Source organism: Halichoerus grypus, chromosome 11 (assembly GCF_964656455.1).
Source record: "Halichoerus grypus chromosome 11, mHalGry1.hap1.1, whole genome shotgun sequence".
Taxonomy (NCBI): domain Eukaryota; kingdom Metazoa; phylum Chordata; class Mammalia; order Carnivora; family Phocidae; genus Halichoerus; species Halichoerus grypus.
In genome coordinates this window covers 44,139,357-44,164,016 of record NC_135722.1, presented here as the reverse complement: position 1 = coordinate 44,164,016, position 24,660 = coordinate 44,139,357, and the positions used below count along the sequence as shown (strand labels likewise).

General features: G+C 38.4%; 2 protein-coding genes across 6 annotated transcripts in view; one reads left to right on the top strand and one right to left on the bottom strand.

Moving 5' to 3' along the window:
- The window catches only part of USP47 (ubiquitin specific peptidase 47), a 107,359-nt gene extending 89,239 nt beyond the window's left edge, over positions 1–18,120 (top strand). For 3 of the 5 annotated variants that reach the window (XM_036087886.2, XM_036087885.2, XM_036087883.2), the window contains 11 exons: positions 39–154; positions 2,181–2,300; positions 4,010–4,787; positions 9,261–9,436; positions 9,801–9,881; positions 11,627–11,742; positions 12,107–12,225; positions 14,275–14,405; positions 16,051–16,098; positions 16,190–16,320; positions 17,171–18,120. In XM_036087886.2, the coding sequence (XP_035943779.1) occupies positions 39–154; positions 2,181–2,300; positions 4,010–4,787; positions 9,261–9,436; positions 9,801–9,881; positions 11,627–11,742; positions 12,107–12,225; positions 14,275–14,405; positions 16,051–16,098; positions 16,190–16,320; positions 17,171–17,345 (1,991 nt within the window). In that variant the 3' untranslated portion in view covers positions 17,346–18,120. Of the gene's footprint in view, positions 1–38; positions 155–2,180; positions 2,301–4,009; positions 4,788–9,260; positions 9,437–9,800; positions 9,882–10,493; positions 10,882–11,626; positions 11,743–12,106; positions 12,226–14,274; positions 14,406–16,050; positions 16,099–16,189; positions 16,321–17,170 lie in introns of those variants that run through there. The other 2 variants (XM_036087884.2, XM_036087887.2) reach the window with 2 other exon arrangements.
- Positions 18,121–22,606: 4,486 nt separating this feature from the next.
- Positions 22,607–24,660, bottom strand: part of DKK3 (dickkopf Wnt signaling pathway inhibitor 3) — a 43,224-nt gene continuing 41,170 nt past the window's right edge. The window contains exon 8 of the mRNA XM_036087927.2: positions 22,607–24,190. Within this exon, the coding sequence (XP_035943820.1) occupies positions 23,971–24,190 (220 nt within the window). The 3' untranslated portion in view covers positions 22,607–23,970. The remainder of the gene's footprint in view (positions 24,191–24,660) is intronic.

Genomic DNA, 24,660 nt, shown 5'->3' with positions numbered 1-24,660 from the left:
ACCTCCAGTTATGTTTTTATGTTTTTCAAATGGGACAGAAGTGATGGTGAAAGTTCACGTTGTTGATCTTAAGGCAGAATCTGTAGCTGCTCCTGTCACAGTCCGTGCTTACTTAAATCAAACAGTCACAGAGTTCAAACAACTTATTTCAAAGGTAAGTTTTAAAATTGGTCAGTGAGTATTTTTGAGTGCCTGCTCCGTATAAAGCATTATGTGATAGTTACGAGTAAGGTATAGAAACTAATACTTCCTGGCAGGAGGTAAGTATATTTAGAAGAGAAGGACACTTTGAGTGGAAGACACCAATTGACCAAAGTATGGAGGTCAGGAAGGGTGAGGCGAGTGCACACAGCAACGGCACATGTGTTTGGCTGGATCTCTGTCAAGTACCTGCCTAGAAATAGAAAGTAGTTTATTTCATGGAGGGTCTTTAAGTAGTAAACACAAAAGGATGGGCTCTACTTGATGTAGGCAATAGGAAGTAGGATATTTGTTTGTTTTCCTAAGAACAGCAGTGGTATGTTGAGAGCTGTGCTGCAGAATGGTTAAGTCTGGTAACACTAGACTAGTGTTCCACATGGATGGAGGGGGAGACAGGAATGTAGATGGGGAGGCTGTTGAAATAACGCAGGTGAAGGCATAGGACCAGAAATGAGAGGTGTAGATTGTTAGAATGATTCTATAAATAGAATCTGCCAGACTTGTGATTGGTTGGAGTAAGGGAGGAAGGAGCACAGGTGACCTGAGGAGTTGCAAACTTGGGTAACCACAAAGGTGTAGTGATCTAGTGATAGAAATAGAAGAGTAGGGTGGGGGAGCAGATTTGACAGGGAACGTGATGAATTAAATGTTGACCACATTCGGTGAGTTAGTGATAAAGAACAAACTCATTCAGAATTTTTGAGCTGGAAAAGTATGATGAAAACATTCAAATTTCCTTGGACAAAAAGCTAGTCCACTCCAAATAAAACTGTTATACTGTACTCTGTAGAACATTGAGCACACAAACATAGGTAAAATTGTTCAGGGTTCTTAAGCCCTAGGTTCAGATGCCTTGGTGTAGTGGAAATTGTTCAGTAATAGCAAAGCAAGAAGTTGATCTACTTTCCAGTCATTCATCTTAAGGCAGTATTGGCTTTTATCTCATCTGGGGTCTTTTAATGCCTACTTTAACAGGGTTGTTGTGAATGTTAATGGAATAAATAAATGCTTTGTGGGGAAAAAAAAATTGTTAAGTATTACATAAAAGTTGGGTTTTCTTACTACATTAACAAAGCAACAACTTCTAACACTTCTGCCTGAGTAATAACTGGAGGAGACAAATCACGTTTTGGAGTTATATTTTACAATTAAATTGCTCATAAAAGGACTGCATTAGTGTACTTGCTCTGTATTACAGTTTAATCTAGAGTATGAACACTGAGGTAGAATACAAAAGAAACACGTGATGTTCCTTTCCCTGAAAAAGCTAGTAATTTTGTTGGGGAAAAATATGTCTGTAGAGAATAAAGGCAGTTACAAAATATTTTGCCAAGAAATGCAGTGGTTAAAGTATAACTAGACTGCCTAAGAATTAGTTATCATTAGTTGTATTGAAACAAATCATGTTTTTTAAAACGCAAATTTTTTTGTTCATTTCTTGTGAAATTCCTATAATGACACCTCAAATTAAGGATGTGTAATTTTAGAATAACTTTAAATTTTACTTATTAATTAATATCATTTTACACAGAAGAAGAATGATTTAGAAAAGTATTAACAACTATTCACAGGATACAAAATAACCCATCAAAAGTTCAGAAGTTAAACAGGTATTGGTTTGACATCCACTCTCAAAGAGTCAGTTATTCTGTTTCGTTGGAACCAGATCACCTCATTTACTTTACAAGTATGAGAGGAATAGAAGTTTTAGTAAAAAATCGTTACCTTAAAAATAGTTTCAGAGCATACATTTGTTAAGTGATACTTTGTTCACCTAATTTAGAACATAATTAATGGATAAGACTAAAATTTTTCCACAGATCCCTAAAAATTTTGTAAACCTCTACAAAAATTATTTTCTCTGAGTTTTCTTTCTGCTGTTTTTAAGAAGAACTCAGCAGTGTCTCATTGTCCACATTTCCAAGTCAAGAAGAATTATCCTTGCGAGTCCTTTTTTTATCAAATCATTTCCGTTACAGGCCATCCACTTACCTGCTGAAACAATGCGGATAGTGCTGGAACGCTGCTACAATGACCTCCGCCTTCTCACTGTGCCCAGTAAGACCCTGAAAGCTGAAGGGTTTTTTAGAAGTAACAAGGTACGTCTTTTAATTGTTCATTACTATTTTCTATGCTGGTTATAGTAAATTAAGTTTTATATTTTAAGGCTGGCCTCTAGAGCTCTCTACCATTTGTCTTTAATTTACCTTGTGAATTCTCCCATTCTCTCAATAATTATCTTCCTTTGTAATCGGTCGGATCAGGCTTCTTTCCGTCCTTCTCAGTCAGTCCTGCTGGTTCTCCTTTATGTCTTGTTCACCTGCAGTGTTCTTCCCCCTCTCCCTACATTTATTTTTCAAGCCCCAGATTAGTCCTGCCTCTGGTGAAGCCTTATGACTGTTTCTATCCACAATAGTCATGTCCCCTGAATTCTTGAATTATGATTCTGTGAATTATGTTATGTTCATTATTGAGCTTCTCCCATAAAGCAGTACTTCATGGTGAAAGTCAAAGACATGCCTACTCTAGAGAAGGTTGTCATTTTGGGTTCACCCAACATTATTTCCTTTCTCTACTTAGTTATCTCTGATAGAAAAGAGAAAGCTCACATTGATCTGTTTGTTTCACCTCTTGATACCATTATGTGTTCTATCATTCGTTTATCATTTTTCCTGTGTGTTTATTCCTAATGCCATCAGTTTACTCTAGATACATTGTATCCAAAATTTTCCTTGTTTGTCATGTTTTATTTATTGCCTTTTCCAATCTCATTCATCTTAATGCAGTCTCAAGTCTTTTATCTCATTTAACCTTTTTTGGTGTTGTCGTATTAATCCCAATGTGTAATTTTTATTCACCTCTGTTTTCTTTGGATACTTTTGCACGGTGCTTGTGTGTGTGTCATTAAAATCTCTAATGCATCCTAATGCCGTTGTAGGGTGAAAAGTGGGAGGGATCACACTTTATTTTTTTCTTTAAATGGTCAGCTAGTAGTCCTGATTGTAACATTTATTGAAAGTTATCAACTCTCGTTTGATTTATATTTAACCACCTACTTCCCTCAGATTATTTGAAAAACATCCCCAGATGAAATATTATTTCATCTATAAATAATCTGAATATATATCTCTAAAAGGTGAGAACTTTTTAAAAAAAATAACTATAATTATATTATTACATCTAGAAAATTAACAGAGATGCTTTAATATCAACTGATATCTAGTCAGTATTCAGATTTCCCTGATTATCTTGTAAAATTTTTTTCTGATAAGATTTGTTTGTTCAAATAGGATCCAAATAAAGTCCATGATATACCTCTCAAGTTTATTTTAATCTAAACCTCCCCCATGTGTGTTTATTTCTTTGCCATTTATTTGCTCTAGAATCAAGTCATTTGTCCATTGGATTTTTTTTTCTATAATCTGGATTTTGGTATTGCATTCCCAACATGTCTTTATACATGTTCCTCTATCTGTATTCATGCTAAACTCGTTTTCCTAATGGGCAAGATAATGGAGTACAAAAACATTCTGAAAATGGGCAACCCAATAAACGAGATATCTGTGCATGCGTGTGTGCATCTGTGTGTCCCTTCTGGCTTAGCAGTTTTATGGCTAATTACAAAGACATAAGAACATAATATTAATTTTATTTAGTCTCCAAAAACAGTACACGTTCCCTTTAGAAATGTTATTATCCCAAATTTTACAACTTATTATGCACTTTTTTGTATTGAGGTGATATGATGAACGAGAATGAATGTCACTAAAATTAATGATGTAATGTAACTCTTTGGCTTACTATGTAGGTGTTTGTTGAAAGTTCTGAGACTTTGGATTACCAGATGGCCTTTACAGACTCTCATTTGTGGAAACTCCTGGATCGTCATGCAAATACGATCAGATTATTTGTTTTGTTACCTGAACAGTCCCCAGGATCTTATTCCAAAAGGACAGCAGGCCAGAAAGCTGGGGGCGATTCTGGTAATGTGGATGATGACTGTGAAAGAGTTAAAGGACCTGTGGGGAGCCTGAAGTCTGTGGAAGCTATTCTAGAAGAGAGCACTGAAAAACTCAAAAGCTTGTCACTACAGCAGCAGCAAGATGGTGATAATGGGGACAGCAGCAAAAGTACTGAGACAAGTGACTTTGAAAACATAGAATCGCCTCTCAATGAGAGGGACTCTTCAGCATCAGTGGACAATAGAGAACTTGAACAGCACATTCAGACTTCTGATCCTGAAAATTTTCAGTCTGAAGAACGGTCAGACTCAGATGTGAATAATGACAGGAGTACAAGTTCAGTGGACAGTGACATTCTTAGCTCCAGTCATAGCAGTGACACTTTGTGCAATGCAGATAATGCTCAGATTCCTTTGGCTAATGGACTTGACTCTCATAGCATCACGAGTAGTAGAAGAACTAAAGCAAATGAAGGGAAAAAAGAGACATGGGATACAGCAGAAGAAGATTCTGGAACTGATAGTGAATACGATGAGAGTGGCAAGAGCAGGGGAGAAATACAGTACATGTATTTCAAAGCAGAACCCTATGCTGCAGATGAAGGTTCTGGGGAAGGACATAAATGTATGTACTTAGAAAGAAAAAGGCTCCTTGAAACAGCACCATTTGTTTTCTCAGTTTATTTAAATTTTTAGTTAAGAAAAGAATCAGCTAAGAGTTAGGTACTTTGTTCTAAGACCACCCGTAACTTCCTGGATTGTAAGAATGTCTTCTGTTGCGTTTGCTTTCATTTTCGGTGCAGTTGTAGTAGCAAGTGTTCTTGGACGTCTGCAACACATCAGACCTGTGACAGCAGTGACATCACAGCTTTGGGGAAGATAAGTGAAAAAGAGAAAAGAATTAAGAATTTTGTAAAGGAAAGAATTATGATAAAAGTACTAAGTAAAAAAATTAAGGAATAGCTTAAAAAGTAAATAATACACCAAAAAGAAAGGGCTAGACAAGAAAATTTGATATTCACTGCCCAGGACAATTGTTTATTTGTGCATCCCCTCTCTTTTCTTTATCCCACAATGCAGATAACTCCCTCCCCACACCCCTTAAATAGTCCATAATTAACTGGGAAAGTCAAAAAAGGGAAACGGGCTTTTTTTTTTAGTTGATATTATGAAAAAAAAATTGATACTATGAAGTAAGCTCCAGGCAAAGTATAAACTAGAAATTCCCAATTGCATAATCACAAAAAGATTGAAGAGATCTGTCAGTTCGGGCCTTTGGGATAAGCAACAACAGCAAAAACACACCAATATTAAAATAAAACAACTTTTTATAAAACATCAGACTAAAAACAGCCAGAGAATTAGCAGGACAACCAGGTTCAATATACAAAATTTTCTTCAGGTTTATAAGGGATAGCTCAAAAACCTAAATACTTTGCATTAGTCTTTAACAATGCAAATATTAATACTACCCCTTATATTTTTATATTTTAGTTTTCAAAACACTTGTTTGTTCTCACTTGAAGCTTGTCTGAGATTAATAAAGCAAATATTGATATTCTCATTTGACTGATAAGAAAACTGAAGCTCATAGAGGATGAATGACTTGCCCAAAAGTACATGTATAGCTAGTAAGTAGCGGAACCATTACTAGAATTTAAGTCTGAATTGAATGCCTTTGCTCCGTTACCTTTGTAATAGTGGGGAGGGAGTCCCACTCTTTATCCATCCGTTGATCCACCCACCCAATTAATATTCCTGGATCCATTCAAGATGCCAGGCCCTACGTAGATTTTAGAAGTAGAGATGACAAAGATGCGGCCTTATGTTTCATCTGGTGGGAGAAGACACAAACAACCAGTATAAAAGTTAAGTGCTATGATGCTTATAGTCTCAAATTTAGTCTTTTAAAAGTGGTAGAAATTATGGAATCAGTTGTAAAAATACATAAATTTGTGTTTTTAACTAGTTCCAAATAACACTGAAACCATGTGACATCCATATACATATCTTGCAGAAACCTCAAGTGGGAAAATACGGATTGGTGAGCCACAGTGGAGACAGAAACTCTATACTAATGCTTTAACTTCCTATGGAGTTTTTACTTCATAAGGCTCAGTAACTTACTTTATTTCATTTAGTTCTCAACAACTGTGTGAAATTGATGTTGTTAGACACTTTTCACTGATGAAGAAACTGGTTCAAACTGGCTAAAATAATTTGCCAGAGGTCACACAGCTAGTGGGTCACATTGCTGGGATCAAACTCATATATTCTGATTGTAAGCCTTGTATGTATTTCTCTATTTCTTAACTGCTATCACTGTCCCTTACTTTCCTCACATCATAGTAAAGGAAAAATAGCTAGTAGCTATGGTTACTTGCTTTCTTACCATCCTCAACCCTTCTAGGGCATTGGAAAAATTAAAAGCTCCTCTTAGGAAGAGGTTAGAAATTTCTTTTAAGTGGTTTGTTTTGTAATGATGTGCTGGATATTTGACTGCATGAGAGTCTCAACCTTAAGAATTTAATGGGAATACTTAGAATTATAGTCTGCAGAGTCTCATTCCACCTTTTTGGAAATTCATAGTGGACTAATTTACTAGCATTTATTGAAATAGTAAACATGATCAAGAGGACCCATTTAAATACTACAGTTTATTTCAGCTTTCAGAAGCCACACAGAAAGCTTATTTGTGTTTGAAAAGAAAAAGTGAAAACCATGGAAACTGGCTTAGAGGGAGAGGAGTGGGGATGATAGCCAGCAGCCAGGTGTTTCAGGAGTCTGTACTAAGTAAGGCTGGTTCATCACAGTTCCTCAGTGATCTGAACATAGGTGCCTGGGTAACGTAGATAATATAATATAGATTCTGCAGAGGGATGAAATGGCAAGGTATAATAGACAAAGAACTTGATACCTGAAGAATGACATTCTATGTACAGTATAGGAATTAACTTAGGTAATAACTGAAATACACTTAAAGAGATGGTCTCTAAGCTATTTGTTAAAATCCAGGAATTGTTTCAGGGAGTAATTATAGACCTTTCTCTGAAAATACTGTTCCACTGTGACCTAGTTGCCCTCTGCAGGCATTCAGGTATAGACAGCGAGGTCAAGGTAATAAAAATGGCAGTGTGTTTGCACTGAAAATTTCTTTGTACAATTTTGGTTACCACCTCATTCAAGAAATACATAAAGGAAAGAAAAAGAAAAACCTTAAAGATATTTTGAGGTTGCACTGAAGAGACTGAACTCTTCTGTTTGAAGAGGTAAATAGGAAAAATGGTATGATGGTAATCTCTAAATTATAATTATAGCCAGTCAAGCCATCAATTTTGGCCTGGGCTATATTAAGCATTTTACATATACTGACCCCAAAACACATGAGGTTGTAAATACTCTTGTCTCCATTTTATAATAGAGGTAATTGAAGTACAGAGAAGTTAAGTCAGAGTCACAAATCTAATGTATAAGGAGGGGGCAGGAATTCATTCAGGCCAGGCTGTTTCACTGCAACAACGAACACTTGTGTCTTCCTGTGATACATTACTACAGGTTATCACAGAAACCAAAATGGCAGTAATAGCTTATTATTTGAGTAATGATTTAGAATTTGCTACATTTGTCATAACAGCAATCAACGAGACTGGTGTAATGATCCCATGAGAAAACTGAGGCTCAGAGACATTGGGTGACTTACTGATAGTCATTTATTAGGCAACAGCAGCAAAGCTGAAATCTAGTCATTGACGTCTGATTTCTAATCAAGTAATTTTTTCATTATATCCTTCTCAAGAAATGTACCTCCTGGGTAGTATAAATAGAGGCTTATTTGCCAAAAGCTGGATTATTAACATTTAGGGACACTCCTTAAAGTTTAGAAATGGACATTTTAAAGAAATTAAATGCCGCTTGAAAAGGTATATGTAACAAAAAAGTTCATCACCATGTTTCTATTCTAATTCATACTTGTCACCTTTTCTGTAGTCTATCTGAATCTTATAACCAGGAAAACAGTAAATGAACATTAATTTATTTGAAGAAATCCACTCAAAAATTCATCAACCCAAAAGTTGGGATGACCTGAGAACATAAACCAGGCGTGTTTTAGGGTCTCATCCTTGACTAGTGATGTAAATTTCACAGAAAACCAAAGCCTACCCTAGAGAGAGGCTTATGGCTATGGCTCCAGAGGCCTCATGGGCCTACGACAGCATGCAGCTCATGTATTCTGTACTGCCTATTGTAAGAGAAAGAGAAAAATGAGTGAAGTTGTTGCTCTTTTAATATGAAGACTAGAGTAAATAGAAATATTCCAGAAGTATGCTCATGAGTGGCTTATAAAGGACAAAAGAGTAATAAGTATTAAAAAAAAATAAAGCTCACCAAAAATAATCCTATTACAATGCCAAGAGAGCTTTTATAGAAGTTTGGAGGATGGTGGGAGTTTCTGATCCATTTAGATACTCTTCCTATTCCAGTCCAACCACATGATAAACAGACATCTTCATATGCTAGTCTTGACATTTTTATTCTAGTAGAAATCCCAGAACTAGATTTACTAACACTTTCTGAAGTAATTACTAGATATTTGGCACTGTGCTAAGAGCATGATAAACCTATTGCCCCATTGAATTCCCACTGCAATCCCATGAGGTAGGTGCTATTCTCTCCATTGTTTAAATGAAGAAGTGGCTATAGAGAGGCTGGGGGCTTGCTCCATGTCACATGGCTAGTCGGGAAGCAGAAGAGATAGGGGTGGAGCCCGGCCAGAGCCACATTATTACTGTGTAGAACTAGAAATGTATGTAATGGAAAAGAATTCCTGGAAGCTTGGTTTGGAATTCAGCAGCCTAAATAAATAAATAAGCACTTAAATATCTCTGAACATTTGAAGCTGTTGGAGTCTATCATATGCTCAGTGTCCATGTTTTTTGTCCATTCAATGTTGTGTATGAGCTAAAAGTCAAATAACCGAAAGGGGGTACTTTTTTCCTGCTTACAGTATAATAAAAAGCATATGATCTGTTTTATTTATATTCTAAGAGGTTCCTTTTACATTTTTGTTTCTGTTTTGTTTTGGTTTTTTTGTACTTAGGGTTGATGGTGCATGTTGATAAAAGAATTACTCTGGCCGCTTTCAAACAACATTTAGAGCCCTTTGTTGGAGTTTTGTCCTCTCACTTCAAGGTCTTTCGAGTGTATGCCAGCAATCAAGAGTTTGAGAGCGTCCGACTGAATGAGACACTTTCATCATTTTCAGATGACAATAAGGTTGATTAAAATAATTTTGAATAATTAGAGTCTGTTTTAAATGATAGATTTGAGAACATCTTGCCCTGTTTCCAAGTAAGGTGAAATAGATAACCCTAAAAGGGTAATTTTATTTTTATGTTTAGTGGTTGTTTTTGTTGTTGTTGTTGTTGTTTTTCTTCGTTCATCTAACAAAGCTTTGTTAAATGTTCACTCTGTGTCAGTTACTATTCTAGGTGCTGGGAATCAGAGGTAAAAGATATACCTGTTCTCAAAGAGTCCATAATCTAGAGAATTTTTGAAGACCAAACTAAACAATGTGGGGAGAATGGGTTGTTTATTCTGCTGAGATAATACATCTAAAAAAAAATGTTTTAATTTATAGATTACAATTAGACTGGGGAGAGCACTTAAAAAAGGAGAATACAGAGTTAAAGTGTACCAGCTTCTGGTCAATGAACAAGAGGTAAGTAATACCCTTCAGAGCAATGTAAGGTCACTTTTGGCAGTTAATGAAAACATAGAGTGCAGAGATTTTATGACTAGTCATTTCTTTTTATCTCTTTAAAGCAGAGGCCAGCACACTATTTCCAGAAAATATTTTAGTTGTGTAGACCATACTGCCTCTGTTGCAGCTGCTCATTTTTGCCACTGTAGACAAAAGCAGACGTAGATGATACACAAACCAGTGGGATTAGCTATGTCCCAGTAAAATTTTATTTACAAAAACAGACAGCAGATGAAGTGGCTCTCAGGCCTTTTTTTTTTTTTTTTTTGCCATCCCTCTGCTTTAAAGTGTTGATACCAATGCTGGAGTGAGGCAGAAATTTCCTGCTTTTAAAAGGGGCATTGTTTGTGCTTGTTTTCTAGAAATGATCGTGTAGTGCAGGATCATGAAGTACAGGACAGCAGTTGATCTGTAGAGTCCTTATATCGGACTTTTTGTGTTCAGAGAGTCATTTTAGTTTTTAGCAAGCATTGACCTAGTAGCATTTACCATATGCTCGCAGATATTAACACCTGTAATCCTCATCAATTAGCTATGATATGAGTACTATTTATTATTCCCATTTTATAGATAAAGAAACTGAGGCAAAAAGAAATTATACAATTTGCCCAAGGTCATACAACAGATGCCAAGCAATGGAAAAAAGCCAGAAGAAAAAGGCAAAGTCCCTGTTTTCAGGGTGTTTATAACATCTTATTGAAGACCTAGACAAATGTGAAAACCAAACAGCAAATGTAATAGTGCTCCCCCCTTATCCACAGGGGATATGTTCCCAGATCCCGCCCCCCCCATGGATGCCTGAAACCGCGGATAGTACCACACCTACATAAACTATGCTTTCACCTTGCATACCTTGATAAAGTTTAATTTACCAAATTAGGCAGAGTAAGAGATTAACAATTACCAATTAAATAATACAGTTTTAACAGTATACTATAATAAAAGGTATGTGAATGTGGTCTCTCATAATATCTTATTTTGCTATATTTCCTGTCACCTTCTTGTGATGAAATGATGAAATGCTTGTGTGATGAGGCGCAGTGAAGGTACATGGCGTAGGCACTGATTATTACAGTGTACCATTGGGCTATTACGGGCCTTCTGGCGAGTTGTCAGAAGGAGATTATTTGCTTCCAGACCCCAAGTGGCTACAAGTAACTAAAGATGCAGAAAGGGAAGCCATGGGTAAAGAGGGACTACTGGAAGGGGATAAATTTTTCCTAAAATGCCTTCATTTGTTCAACAGATATTTTATTGAGCATCTGTCATATCTCTTGTATGTGAATGTTTCTTCCAGCGTTGGGGTTTGCAGAGACAGTGTCCCTTCTGAGACAATGAATAAATGTATTTGGAGAATTAGTACGCATATCCCTCATCTTAGTCCATAAAAGGGATTCTTTTTACTTTAAAAATTGTGATCATTTTGTTATAAGAAGAGAAATATAAATGTTATTTAATCTCCACAATGACTCTGTGAGGAAGACACTGTCCCCAGTTTACAGATGAAAAAAAGGCACGGAAGTGTTAAGTAAACTTGCTCAAGATAGCAGAGTTTGTCAGTAGTAGAGCCAAGACTTGAACCTCGGAAGATAGATTCCTAAACTCAGGCCTGGAATTGTCACACTATAAAGTGCAAATAAAATGTCTCGTATATCCCTATTTGAATGTGTAATTGAATTCTCTGATGATGTTTATATTCCTAGCCATGCAAGTTTCTGCTAGATGCTGTGTTTGCTAAAGGAATGACTGTACGGCAATCAAAAGAGGAATTAATTCCTCAACTCAGGGAGCAGTGTGGTTTAGAGCTCAGTATTGACAGGTAAAGTAAAATTACAGTATCATCAGCAATTGGAAGGAAGAAAGACTGTGTGGTCAGTTGATATGGATTGGTATAATTTTCTCAACTAGAATTAAAAATTCCTGTCCTGTTCAGAATTTTAGTACTACAGATTAATTTTTAGTAGAACTAAGCAAAACTATTAGAATTTGTTTGAACTTCCTCTGTAGGACCCTAAATTTGAAGTTTGAGGAGCATCTCATTATATTTTTCCAAAATTTTAATTAATAACCACTTGACATTTGTATTTAAACATAGTTCATTTTTCCTTGATGTCAGATTCATCATTTTTTTAAGTTAAGAATCTCAAAATACAGTAATTTAAAATGTCTTATCACATTTGTAGATTTCGTCTAAGGAAAAAAACATGGAAGAATCCTGGCACTGTCTTTTTGGATTATCATATTTATGAAGAAGATATTAATATCTCCAGCAACTGGGAGGTTTTCCTTGAAGTTCTTGATGGTATTATCCATGTTTTTGTGGGGAAATATCAGTTAGAAATGCTCTGGCACTAATAAAAGCCTATAGTTTTTTTTTTTTTATCACATAGCAAGTTTTCTTCTGTCTTTAGTCTGGGTTCCAGTTACCTTTTAAATATTTCTCTTCTCTAATTTTGAAAATATTAATTTCTCCTTACAGGGAAGTTGCAGTTTCAAAGTTGCATTTTTAAGTACTTTTTAAAGAAAATTCTGCTAACGTTTTCTTACCTGGGTTTGTTATTTAGTTTCTTTCTTCATTATGGCTTATTTTTGTTAGAGGGTGTAGTATTGATAATTGATCAGAGATTTTGAGAACAATAACTGTATTAGTTTCCTAGGCTGCCATAACAAAGTACCACAAACTGGATGGTTTAAACAACAGAAATTGATTGTTTCACAGTTTTGGAGGCTGGAAGTCTGAGATCAAGGTGTCAGCAGGGTTGGTTTCTTCTGAGAGCTGTGAGGGAAAATTTGTTCCATGTCCCTCTCCTAGCTTCTCGTGGTTGGTTGGCAGTCTTTGGTGTTTGTTGGTTTGGAAATGCATCTCCTGATCTCTGCTTTCATCTGCACATGATGTCCTCCCTGTGGGCTTGTGTGTCTGTTTCCAAATTTCCCCATATTTCCCCATGACCCCTCTGGTCATGCTGGATTAGGGCCCACCCTAATGACCTCATTTTAACCTGATTACCACTATAACAACCTTATTTCCAAAGTAGGTCATAATCTGAGGTACTAGGGTATAGGACTTTAAATGTCTCTTGGAGGAGACACGGTTCAACCTGTAACAGTAACCTAGAAGAGGACTTGTGTTTGTCACACCTCCTGGTTTTAATGTTCAACATTGGAACATTTAAAGTACTGGTTTTTTGGAGGAGGTAATAGGAGAAAAGTTGACTTTGGGGAGATCATATCAAGGAAACAACTAGTTCTATGTTCTTTGGTGAGTGCTGTCGCCTAGAAAGATTTCGATTTTCCTTTTTTTCCCCCCCATAGAAATTAAAATATCACAAGATTGTGATAGTTTTCAGAGGGTTCAATAATACTAACAGCTCACCTATTTCAGGATATTTTGGGTCCAGTTTTAAATTTCAGTTGTTAAAGCTCTGATTAATTGACAGGTAAACGGGAGAGACAAGGAACAACTAGGACACTGTCTACCATGCTGTGTAGGCAGGTGCTCCAGATTGTGATTCCTTCTCTGAGTGTCTCGGGCCTTAGAGAATAATCACTTTGTCTGGGTAGGCCAGGAAGAGATGATGAACATAGAAGGTCCCCTCGTTAGGAAGGATTGAGATGGATTAGCTGCGAGATGTTCCTGGATGGTGGGTGCCTGCATCAGTATCATTTCAGTGTATATTTTAGCATCAAAATAGTTGAGTAAGAAATAAATCACGTGATTACATCTCAAACATTTATTAACCTGTAAATTGTCAGACACTGCTAATCTCTGTTGCTACAGAAATGAGTAAGAACCAGTGATTGCCCTTATAGATACATAGTCTACAAGAGAACCAGAACTGCAAACCTGTAATTCCCAAATCCTAGGTACTAAGGACCAAATCAGTCGTTTGCTCTTGTATACGTCAGAGAGAAAGGAGACAATTGAGCTGGGTTTCGAAGAATCAGTAAGCTTTGAGTAAATGAAAAGAGGGATTAATGATAGTCTGAGTGAAGAAAGAAGATGAAGTGAAGATGATTTGTGGGGGTAGTAGCCAACACAGAGGCAAAGATTGGCAATCCGGAGAAGAGAGTAGTTGGTAGAGCAGTGTCCAGCAGGACTCGGGAAGGAGAATGCGGAGTCCTGGTGAAAGGAGAGCTTGCAAAAGAGTAAGGAATTCTCCTCAGAGACTGGAGGGAAGAGAGGAAGTATTGTATTCTCAAAAACTTCTTGGGATAACTGGGTTATTTTATGTCCACTATCTCAGCATAACGCTTGAAGTAAATCTTTTTGGGTAGTCAGGCAATACAGAAAAAGTCAAAGTACGAACCTCTAGAGAAAAGAGAAAGGTGACGTAATCTTGTATCTTCATAGGGGTGGAGAAGATGAAATCCATGTCCCAGCTTGCAGTTCTGTCAAGAAGGTGGAGACCTTCAGAGATGAAGCTGGATCTCTTCCAGGAGGTTGTGTTGGAAAGCAGTAGTGTTGATGAGCTGCGAGAGAAGGTAAGTTCATTTTAAAGCAAATTGAACTAACATTTGTTTTTCTCTGTGTTACTTAAGAGAGGGCCTAGGAAATGAGTGCCAAACACTAATGTGGCAACCTTTCTTTCTTTGTCTCTTTCATACCTTGTGACACTTTGTCACGCACTCCTTGTTTCTTTAGGTTCCTGGTGCTTTGAAAAATTACACTGGCTTTTGGCCATCCAGAAGTGGACCCTCACTTTTAGTTACTTGGATCAAGTTTTTCCTCAGTAATTAGGATTAGTTAGAAGTTACTAGAGTAAATTGCTGTATTATATATTTTTAAAAGCCAAATAATGTGGAATTGAATAAAGAATCCAGATGAAGTTCTCTTTTGCATTATTCATTTTAAAGGTGGGAATTCTTCGGCTCTATGGGGATTGGGTGAATTATTCCTAAGCAGTACTAGGACAATTAGCATCTTGAGAAAAAAATTTTATTTCCATAATTCACACCAAACACAAAAATAAATTCTAAATATATTAAATTTATATAAAAATAAAATAAAATGACAAATGTACTGGATGAAAATATTGAAAATATTTTTATATCCTGGAAATGGAAAGATATTTGTAAGCATAATACCAGAAACTAAAAAAGGAAGAGATCACATAAAAGCATAAACCTTTCACACACAGCCTCCTCCCCATTTTTTTTTAAACAACCCATAAACAAAGATAAAAAACAAGAAAGGGGAAAAATATTTAAAACAGATACGAAACACGATCGTATTTATAAGGAGCTACCGCATTAATAAAAAAAAGATGAACAATCTAATTTTAAAATAGGCAAAGAACTTGATTAGGCAGTTTGTTAAAGAAGAAATACAAGTTAAAACAGTAATAGCATTCTTTACCTCTTAAAGTGGTGAAAATTTAGAACATCAAAAATACCTAGAATCATCAAGGTTTGGGGAAAACAGGCAATATCATACAACGTTGATAAGTAGTTAAATTGATACAATTTTTTCAGACTTCAGTTTGGCATTAGCAACATTTCAGATGTGCAGTTCCACATCTAAGAATTCAACCTAAAAGAAATACTTGCAGAAATATGCAAGGATATTCATGAAGGTATATAGTATAGCGTTGTAACTGGGTAAAATTAAAAACAGATTTGATGTCCATCAGGAGGGAATAAAATAGTATATTAAGCTGTTGAAGAGAATGAGGTTACTCTGTATCCTGTTCTTATAAATAGGCTGTATAAAATTATTCTATAGAGATGTTTCATAAATGTAATTTTATGTATTTTAGAAATATGTGATGTAGTTTATATATGCATAGGAAAGGGTCTGGAAGGAATATACTAAATTGGTATTTCTGGGACATGGCATTTGCAGGGGAGAAGGGAGACAATTCATCTTTCTGCTTTTTTTTCCCTAACATTTTATAGCAAACATTACATCTTTGAAAAAAAATCAAGCTATTTCTGTGTGGGTTAAAAGGTTGATGGTTGAGCACTGGGTATTATACGCGAACAATGAATCACGGAACACTACATCAAAAACTAATGATGTCATGTATGGTGATTAACATAACATAATAAAATTTAAAAAAAGGTTGATGACTTATTTTAACAAATTTAGTTTTTTAAATGAACTCATATAAAATGTTTCCTTTTACAGCTTTCTGAAATCAGTGGAATTCCTTTGGAAGATATTGAATTTGCCAAGGTAAAGCCCTGAGATTGTTTGCATTTGCATACTAGTGCTCAATAAACATGGCTAACAGCATGGTTTATTCATTCATTCATTTTTTCCCTAGGGTAGAGGAACTTTTCCCTGTGATATTTCTGTCCTTGATATTCATCAGGATTTGGACTGGAATCCTAAAGTTTCTACCCTGAATGTCTGGCCTCTTTATATCTGTGATGATGGTGCAGTCATATTTTATAGGTACATTTACAATGTATTTGTTACTCCCAGTGATGTAACATTTTTTTTGTGTGCATAGTATCTTGTTTTCTGTAAATGCCTTTACTATGTTTTTTTTTTCCTTTACTATGTTTATGATATAGAGCGGCCCTAATCAGTAGTAGTTAATACAAGAGGCACACATTACATTTTGAATTTTTCTTGTAGCCACACTTTAAAAAGCTTTTTAAAAAGAAACTGGTGAAATTAATTTTAATAAAGTATTTTAACCCACTATGTCCAAAATGTTATCATTACATGTAATCAATATAAAAAGTCATTCATGAGATGTTTTACATCTTTTTTCTTATAGTAAGTCCTAGAAATAGTGTGTGTTACACTTCTAGTAGGTTTCAAGCGTTCGGTAGGCACATGGAGGAGGAGGTTACCGTATGAGCCAACACAGATACAGAGGAAAAGAATAGTCATTGGAGCCTGTGACAGATATGAGTTCAGATTAGGCTTTGTTATTTACCTAGCTCCTCATCTGTAAAATGGTGACAATGATGTCAACCTTGCAGGATTTTATGAGAACTAGAGCTATTGCATTTAAAAAAACTGGCATAGTACCTGTTATATATAAATGTTCAATAAGTGATAGCTATTATTATACCAATAATAGCATGGAAGTTATTCTATGCCATTTTTAGAAGTGAGTGCTGTGTTAATAAACATATTAGAAATCCAGGACATCTTAAGGTGTGAGATTAGTTAACTTCACCAGTGACAATCACATTTCATTTTCTCACCAAGGAGCATTATAACATTCAAGCATAAGTCAATAAAGGCAGATGGCTGTACTGACCTAATACGTAATTAATATTTTAAACAGGGATAAGACAGAAGAATTAATGGAGTTAACAGATGAGCAAAGAAATGAACTGATGAAAAAAGAAAGCAGTCGACTCCAGAAGACGGGACATCGTGTAACGTACTCACCTCGGAAAGAGAAAGCACTAAAAATATATCTGGATGGAGCACCAAATAAAGATCTGACTCAAGACTGACTCTGCTAGTGTAGCATTTTCCCTGGGGGATTTTTGGTTTTAATTAGATGGTTCACTGCTACTGTGTAGTGCCATTATGGCCGGACATGGTTAGGGGTAACCCAGTGACACCAGCACTGATTGGACAGCCCTTCACCAATCAGAAGCTCAGGGCCCGATGGGCCACTGTTTTGACTTGGAATCATGTTGTGCACTATAGTCAAATGTACTGTAAAGTGAAAAGGGATGTGCAAAAAAATAAAAACAAAACAAAACAAAAAAAAAAGCAAAACCTGCTACTAGAAAAGGGGGAAGGGGAATGAGTACTTCTTTTATCGCGGACAAATGTGCACATAGCCGCTAGTAAAACTAGCCTCAGACAGGATGCTCATAGCTTCATAATAAAAGCTGTGCAAAGGCCATGAATGAATGAATTTTCTGTTTATTTCACTGATACACACATTACCTCATTGACAATTCGGAAGTAAATGCAACGTATGTTGACCTTTGGAAAGCAGCAAAAATAGGAGCTGAAGAAAGAAATTCTTAGAACCAGCCATAACCCAGTAAAGAATTGTGAAGTTGTGTTTTTATTTTGTTTCGTTTTTTGCAAAGTATTAAGAACATTATTCTGGAACATCAAAACATTTCCCTTAGACCTCTCCCAGCAGGTAGCAGCTCAAATTGCTGCAATATTGTAATTATAACTGATTGTACTTAAGTTATGGATGTAGAGAATACGTTTCACTCGTTCATTCAGCATGTAAATAAAATTGATCCTATTGAGTTATCATAATTGCAGTTCAACTATTTCCCATCGTTATTCTTTTCACATATCATTCATGATGTACATTTGTGTACATTGAGGAGTATAGCAGTCTATGTAAATGTAATCCTCAGTGAGGTTCCTCAGTGCTGGGTCCCATACGATTGTATTTGCCCTTGTTAATGAGGTTTTTCTGTTCAGCAGCTTCAGTTTTTTTTTCTTTGTACATTTATTTTTGAAGGTTTACTTCAAGTTTGAATCTTCTAGAACCCTTGTAAGTCCCACTTTAATTTTTGGAGTTGATTTGTAGTTACATGTAGTTTAACTTTGCGGAAGCGTCTTAACATCGTGTTGAAAAAACTTGCTAGTAAGTCAGGTCACTGCACAGGCTGATGCAGTCAACATGATTTCATTGCAAAGTCTATTAGAATTGGCAAGTTTTTGCTTTGCTAAATAGGACTTCAATGAACACAATCCTACATAAATTTTGAAAATGCCATCTAATTTATAAAAGTCAATAAAAAGGTTTTGGTAAAATTTTTTCATGCCAGATGCTGTTTACAACAATGAACATGCCAATAAAACATTTGTTCATTCTGTTGTGTTATTTTAGTCATTAAACTTTTGTGGATGAAGAATCTGGATTAAGAATAGATTTGTTTTAACATTTTGTAACATGTACTGAATAATTATCTCATTTCTGTAAGGTACGTTTACAGTAAAGTTCTCATAAGAGAGATGAAAAGATGTTAATACTTAACTTTGGAGGATCCTATCAATATTTCAAAATCAGGTTTTTACCTTCTTTCCTTTTAAGAAAGATAGAATTAGAAAATAGTATTAGCAGATGTTGGCTCTGTACTTTGAACATAATAATTGAGAATTCCATAATATCTTTAAAGTTTCTTGAAATCCACGGGGGGGAAAAATATTTTCTAAGGTATTTTTCTGGCTAATTTTTATTCCATGTAAACTGTGTAGCATTCTGCTAAATTTCACTGAAGTATGTTCCAAGTTTGCATTTAGTGGAGTTGGCGTTCTCAGAGGAAAAACTTGGAAGCGTTTTTGGTGCATTGTCTTTTGGATCACTTGGATTTTCTGATGTAACACGACAGCTCTTTGGTTCTAATACAGGCCTACTTACTTGGAATGTAGGGGTTAATAAATTGAGTTTCTGCTCTTGAGGACCCACTCTCTGGAGCAGAAGAGGCTGATTGTAAACAAAATGGGCTTTGGGTTTGGTTTGGTTTGGTTTGGTTTGGTGTTCCTTTAAGAGTAAATGGTAAAATTCTCACACCTCCTCATTTTGTGCCTTCTGCCCTGCTTTTTGTTTTTGTGTTTGCTTGCAGGCATACCACAAATATCAAGAGTAAAGAAAATAATAGAAAAAAATTTAAAGCTTCTTGCTTTTCAGTGCCTGATAGAGTGAGAACACAATGTTGCACTTTAACAATTTCAGCAAAGGGGTGGCGAACTTTTCAAACTCAATTTGTGGTGATGGGAGTGGTAATTTACGTGAGGGAAGTGAATGTGTGTCCGTCTCCCTCAGGTTAAGAGAATCCTGTGAGGACCCATCAGCCGAGAGTTAGAGCACGGACTGTGTGGGGCAGGTGACACGAGCCACATGCAATAAATTGTGACCCTGTTCCTCACAGGTCACACCAAGGTTTTGAAGAGCTGCTACCATGGGAAAGATGGGTTTGCGTCAGCCAGGCACGCCAGGTGAGAACCAAGTACCTACATATCTGAGTCAGGTGTTGAAGGCGAGGGGTATGTTCTGGTCAAAGAAAAGCTTGTGGTTTCACGACCACGCTGTGTCTAGCTGGTCTGTACAGAAGCTTGCTAGCTGGAAGTCCAGTTGCCAAACCAAGGAAGTGTAAGTAGGGGCTAATAGTCATGATGAGATAAAAATAGTGAAGGAGCCCTACACTAGAGTATTAGACGGTCTCTTTCATAATGGATGGGAAGTACTTAGAGAAGATGAGGGCAGGGGGAGGGAGGCTGTGAACCTATGCCCCAGCTAGAAAACCGTTGCCAGGCTGCATTGTTAGGAAGGGTGTTGTGTCCGCTCTAGGCCAGGAGAGAGGGAGAGAGAGAACTTCCAGCGTGGTCTAAGCTAAATGAGTGCATGGAATCAGAGCATTGCTAATCAGTGTCGTTGCTAAATCTGGAAGTGACCTGTGAATGTATGGAATACAATAAAATCGTTTATTCTGGTTCATTCGCTAGTATTTGCTTTCCGATTGGAAAAGATCTCCCTCTGAATTTTGTCCCGTTGTTTAGCATCAAGACCCTAACCTTGCATTTGTGACTTACAAATTGTAGTCTAAAGTATATGGAATAGAGGATAATCTGAAGTAGCAAGTTTTTTATTTGCTAAATAAAACTATTCCATCTAAATTGTTTAATTTTTGAAAAACAAATCAATATTTTGGTCACTATTAGTCAGAAGCCTTATAAGGCAATTCAAGTCTTTTAAAAAAGCAAAACTGTGTGTAACGTATAGTTTTCTGGGGGGCTAGTAAAATATTTTTATCAGGTTTGCAAAGGAGTTGAGGGCCCAAATAAAGGTTGTGGCCAATCGAGACTAGGTGTACACGAAACCAGAAGACACTCCTTCAGTGTCCTTCCTGTGGGGAAGAAGGGTGCTGTATGACCACTTGGTTAGATACAGTGTTTTCAAAACTTGACTTTTAGAAACAAGGATACATGACAAAGTCAAGAGTGTGTGAAAGCATGTGTGACCATTTAGAAAAGAATGCAGCAATCATAGTGGCGAAGCTAGGAGGGCAAAAAAGCATCAGGGAGGAATGCTCTGCCCCTTCCCCGTGACGGCACCGACTCTTCCTCCGCTTACCAGCTACTCTCTACTGGAGAAGCAGGTCTTCCGACTGGTCAGAGCCTGAGAATTCACCAGCCCAGGAATTATTAGTAGACCCTATAGCCTTGCCTGAGAAGTGGGGACGATGCTCCCTCTCTGCTTTCTTTGCTCCCAGTCTGCCTCTTTCCCCAGTACAGAGGGCACACTTAGTGTTCAGCATCTTTTATGATCCTTGAGTAACCCATTTAATTCAGGAGTACCAACTTGTTGAGATACAAATACGCAGGGGTTCTGTTTTTCCAGTAACTGTGCCAACTGTGTTCTGTCAATTGCAGTTTCCCCCTGGAAGGAGGCTCTGATGACAAAAGTGGTGCAGGATAGAATTCCATGAGGGAGGACCTAGTTTTATCTCATGTTCCACGTTCTCCTGGCACTTAATATAGGTAAGGCCTGACATACAGTAGAAACTCAGTAACATTTTCGTTGACTGAAACCATTTCAAGCCTCTTCTTCAAACACTCGTTCAAATTTACCTTGCCTTCCAGCCACTGTGAATTACTTTGTTTCCTCTATATACCATCCCTTTTTCTGCCCCGGCTCAGAGTGCCTCTGCCTACTCCTTCGGACTGCCTGATAAACTCCTCTGATCTTTGAGAGCCAGTCCCCATGCCAGTTCTCCCAAACCAAGTGCTCCTTTGAGGCTCCCATAACACTGTTCTGACACCGGGTTGACTGCTTTTGCTTTGTGGGTGCTGGGTTTAATGTGTATGCCTTGGGAGGCCGTGATGCGTTCAGGGTAGGAGCCCTCTCTGGATCCACTTGGCACCCCCAGAGCCTATCACAGCACCTGGTTCTGAGCAGCTCTCAGTAAATAACTGTTGAGTGATAAGGACGTAGAGTGGTCGTGATGACTTTGACATTGAATAGAGAGCAGCTCTATATTTGATCTTAAAATTAATTAGTATATCCTGAGCAGACTACACTAGATACTGTTTTTGTTTGACTTTTAGCTCTATCACCCAATATTTTTGAGCTTCCATTTTTTTCATCTGTTAAATGAAGAAAATACTCCTAGATTCAATGAAGATTAAATGAGGTAATATAGGTAGCCTGCCTAATCTGGCGCCTGCCACCCAGCTGACCTTAATATATAGTAGTTTTATAATTACAGTCCCTAAAGATCTGTGTTACGATCGGAACCACATTTGAATAGAAAGAAAAGAGCCAGGGGCGCCTGGGTGGCTCAGTTAAGCATCTGCCTTCAGCTCAGGTCATGATCCCAGGGGCTTGGGATCGAGCCCCGCATCAGGCTCCAGCCCCGCATCGGGCTCCCTGCTCAGTGGGGGAGTCTGCTTCTCTCTTTCTCTCTCTGGCCCTTCCCCAACTCCTGCTCTCTCTCTCAAATCTTTTTTTCTTTTTTTTTAGAGTCATATACATTCCATTTACTCTTTCAGAAGGCAGTGAAGTATTCCCACTCTTAAGACTAATCCCTGACAAAAATGGTTAGCATTTCTAAAATATTTTGGTGCTAAAACAGGTGTGTTTCACTTGTCTGGAAAATTTGCCTATGTGGAAGTCTTTTCGGGTTTTTTTTTTTAACAAGGCAGTTCATTTCCATTTTATTTTTTCTGGCTCAAAGTGTTTTTTATTTATTCAAAGTCAAAAGGAAAAAAGACATCCAAGAACTACAAAGGAGTAGTTTAAGTGATTTATGCTTGATTTTTAAATGCAACATTGGTGTTTATACATAATTTAAAACTCAAAGCATGCTTATACAGTCATGTGCAATTTTAAAATTTAATAACTCTGGATGAATACATGATGGAAACAGTCCATGGCACCTGCAAATATCGCTTACGGAATAACATGCAGCCCAGTGCTCTCAGTTTGGATATTACAGCCGTATTTCATAAAGCCTTGCTTTGATTTTCTCCATGTAGTTGATAATGGTCTGCAGTTGCTGGTAAGTGATTTTGCAAATTTCATTTATAATCCTGGCCCTACAATTACTTAAGTACTGTTTCTGGCAAGTGGACGTATATATTCTGCACCAACCAAGCACCTTCCAAGTCGCTAACATAACCACCTGCCATAGGGGGAGAGTGTTGATACCATTTGCTTCTGCACTGGGATGATGGCCACCCCCACACTAGGGAGAATGCTACGTCTAACAGTAGAAGTTTAATCTTACAGTGAACTAGACTGACCTCAATTCTGGATATGCCTCAAAAGAAAAATTCCCATCCAGCCTCCTTTTAGAGGGTACTTTAGGTGGCACTGGGCTGGCAGGGAGGGGTAGGGAAAGCATGTGCTTGGAATCACACCTGGGAGCAATCCTGCACTGGTCTTCACTCGCTGTGTGACCCGGGCAAGCAACTTGGTGTCTCTGAGACTCCAAGATGCTGACAGATGGGGAGACCGCCACTGTCCTCGCCAGACTGTGGTGAGGGGTATGAAACTGCTGCCCCCGGACAGACGTAGGAGCTGAGGAACACTGCTGACAGGACAGGGATGCACATGACACGGAGCGAGCGGAACACGTCACCCATGGCAGCGGAAGGCACAGCTTGCCTGTGCCCATGGGAAGAAGTACATGGAAAATTCATTTGTTACATTTCGCCAGGCTCACATTTGCAAAGCAGGGCACCGTTCTCCATATGTATGAGTTCACATTTCCCCAAAACCCGTCATGGGGACATCTGCATCCTTTTCCGGCCCCTCCCCTCCTCCAATTCTCAAGGTGATGTAGAAAAAAGGAAACATGCCAGGTGCCAGCCACGAGAGGCCAAGTGGCCAGTAATCTGCACCAGCGCGGCAGCCCTGCACCCTCCCACACACTCCCCGCACCCTCCCCACCGCCTGACCCAGGCACCCGGACTGTGATGGATGGTGTACAGTCCGCGGGAGCTGGACAAATGCACAGCACCTCGTTTTGTTTTAAGCCAGAGGGAAAATGTACTGGGAAGAGGCCATGGAAAAAAGCCCACACCTAGAGGACACAGCTGGGGAAATAAATTAGCTATTTCTATCGCATGTCTACCCGCAGAACAGGCCTCCGTCTAAATCTCTTCTCCTTCCAGCAGCTCAGAGGCAGCACCGGGCTCCCCGAGTGCCATTTCCACAGACAGGCTCCTCTCCAGGTTCTCCAGCTCCTGGCGCACCTCTTCAATGAAGCTGCCATCCTCGTACTCGTCGGGGGCCTCCCTGGGCCCCAGGCTCTCTCCGTCTTCAGCTCGGCTCCCAGGGAAGGCCGGCTTGCACACGTACACCAGGCTGTGGCTGGGGAGAGACCGGGGCTGGGCTCAGCCGAAGGCCCTGGCCTGCGCTGTGGGGGAGGGGTGACGCAGGGCCCTCAACACGGGGGAGGCCCGCGCCCGAAACAAGGCCCCTCGCTTTGAGCTCACCCTCACACCTCCTCTAACACCTCAACGGAGTATTACCTTCCCGTCCACATCCTACCTTAAAAAAGATGGCTGAGGGACGGTCACTTTTCCAGGGGCACCCCCCCGCCCCACACCTCCAGGGGAGGTCTGTCTTCCGGTGAGACTCTCTGGGGCAGGCCCTGAGCACTGCGGGGCCTGAGAGTTTACGGCAGTGTGTGGCCCCTCTCAGCCGCCTGCCCATCTGGGCCTCCACGTGGCAGCAGCCCCTGACTGTCACATCAGCCGCACCTGTGGGCAGCCCCGGGCCTCGTGAGGCGGGGCCGGGGAGTCCTCTGTGTCTGCCCAGCCACCCTGGATTCTGCTGGG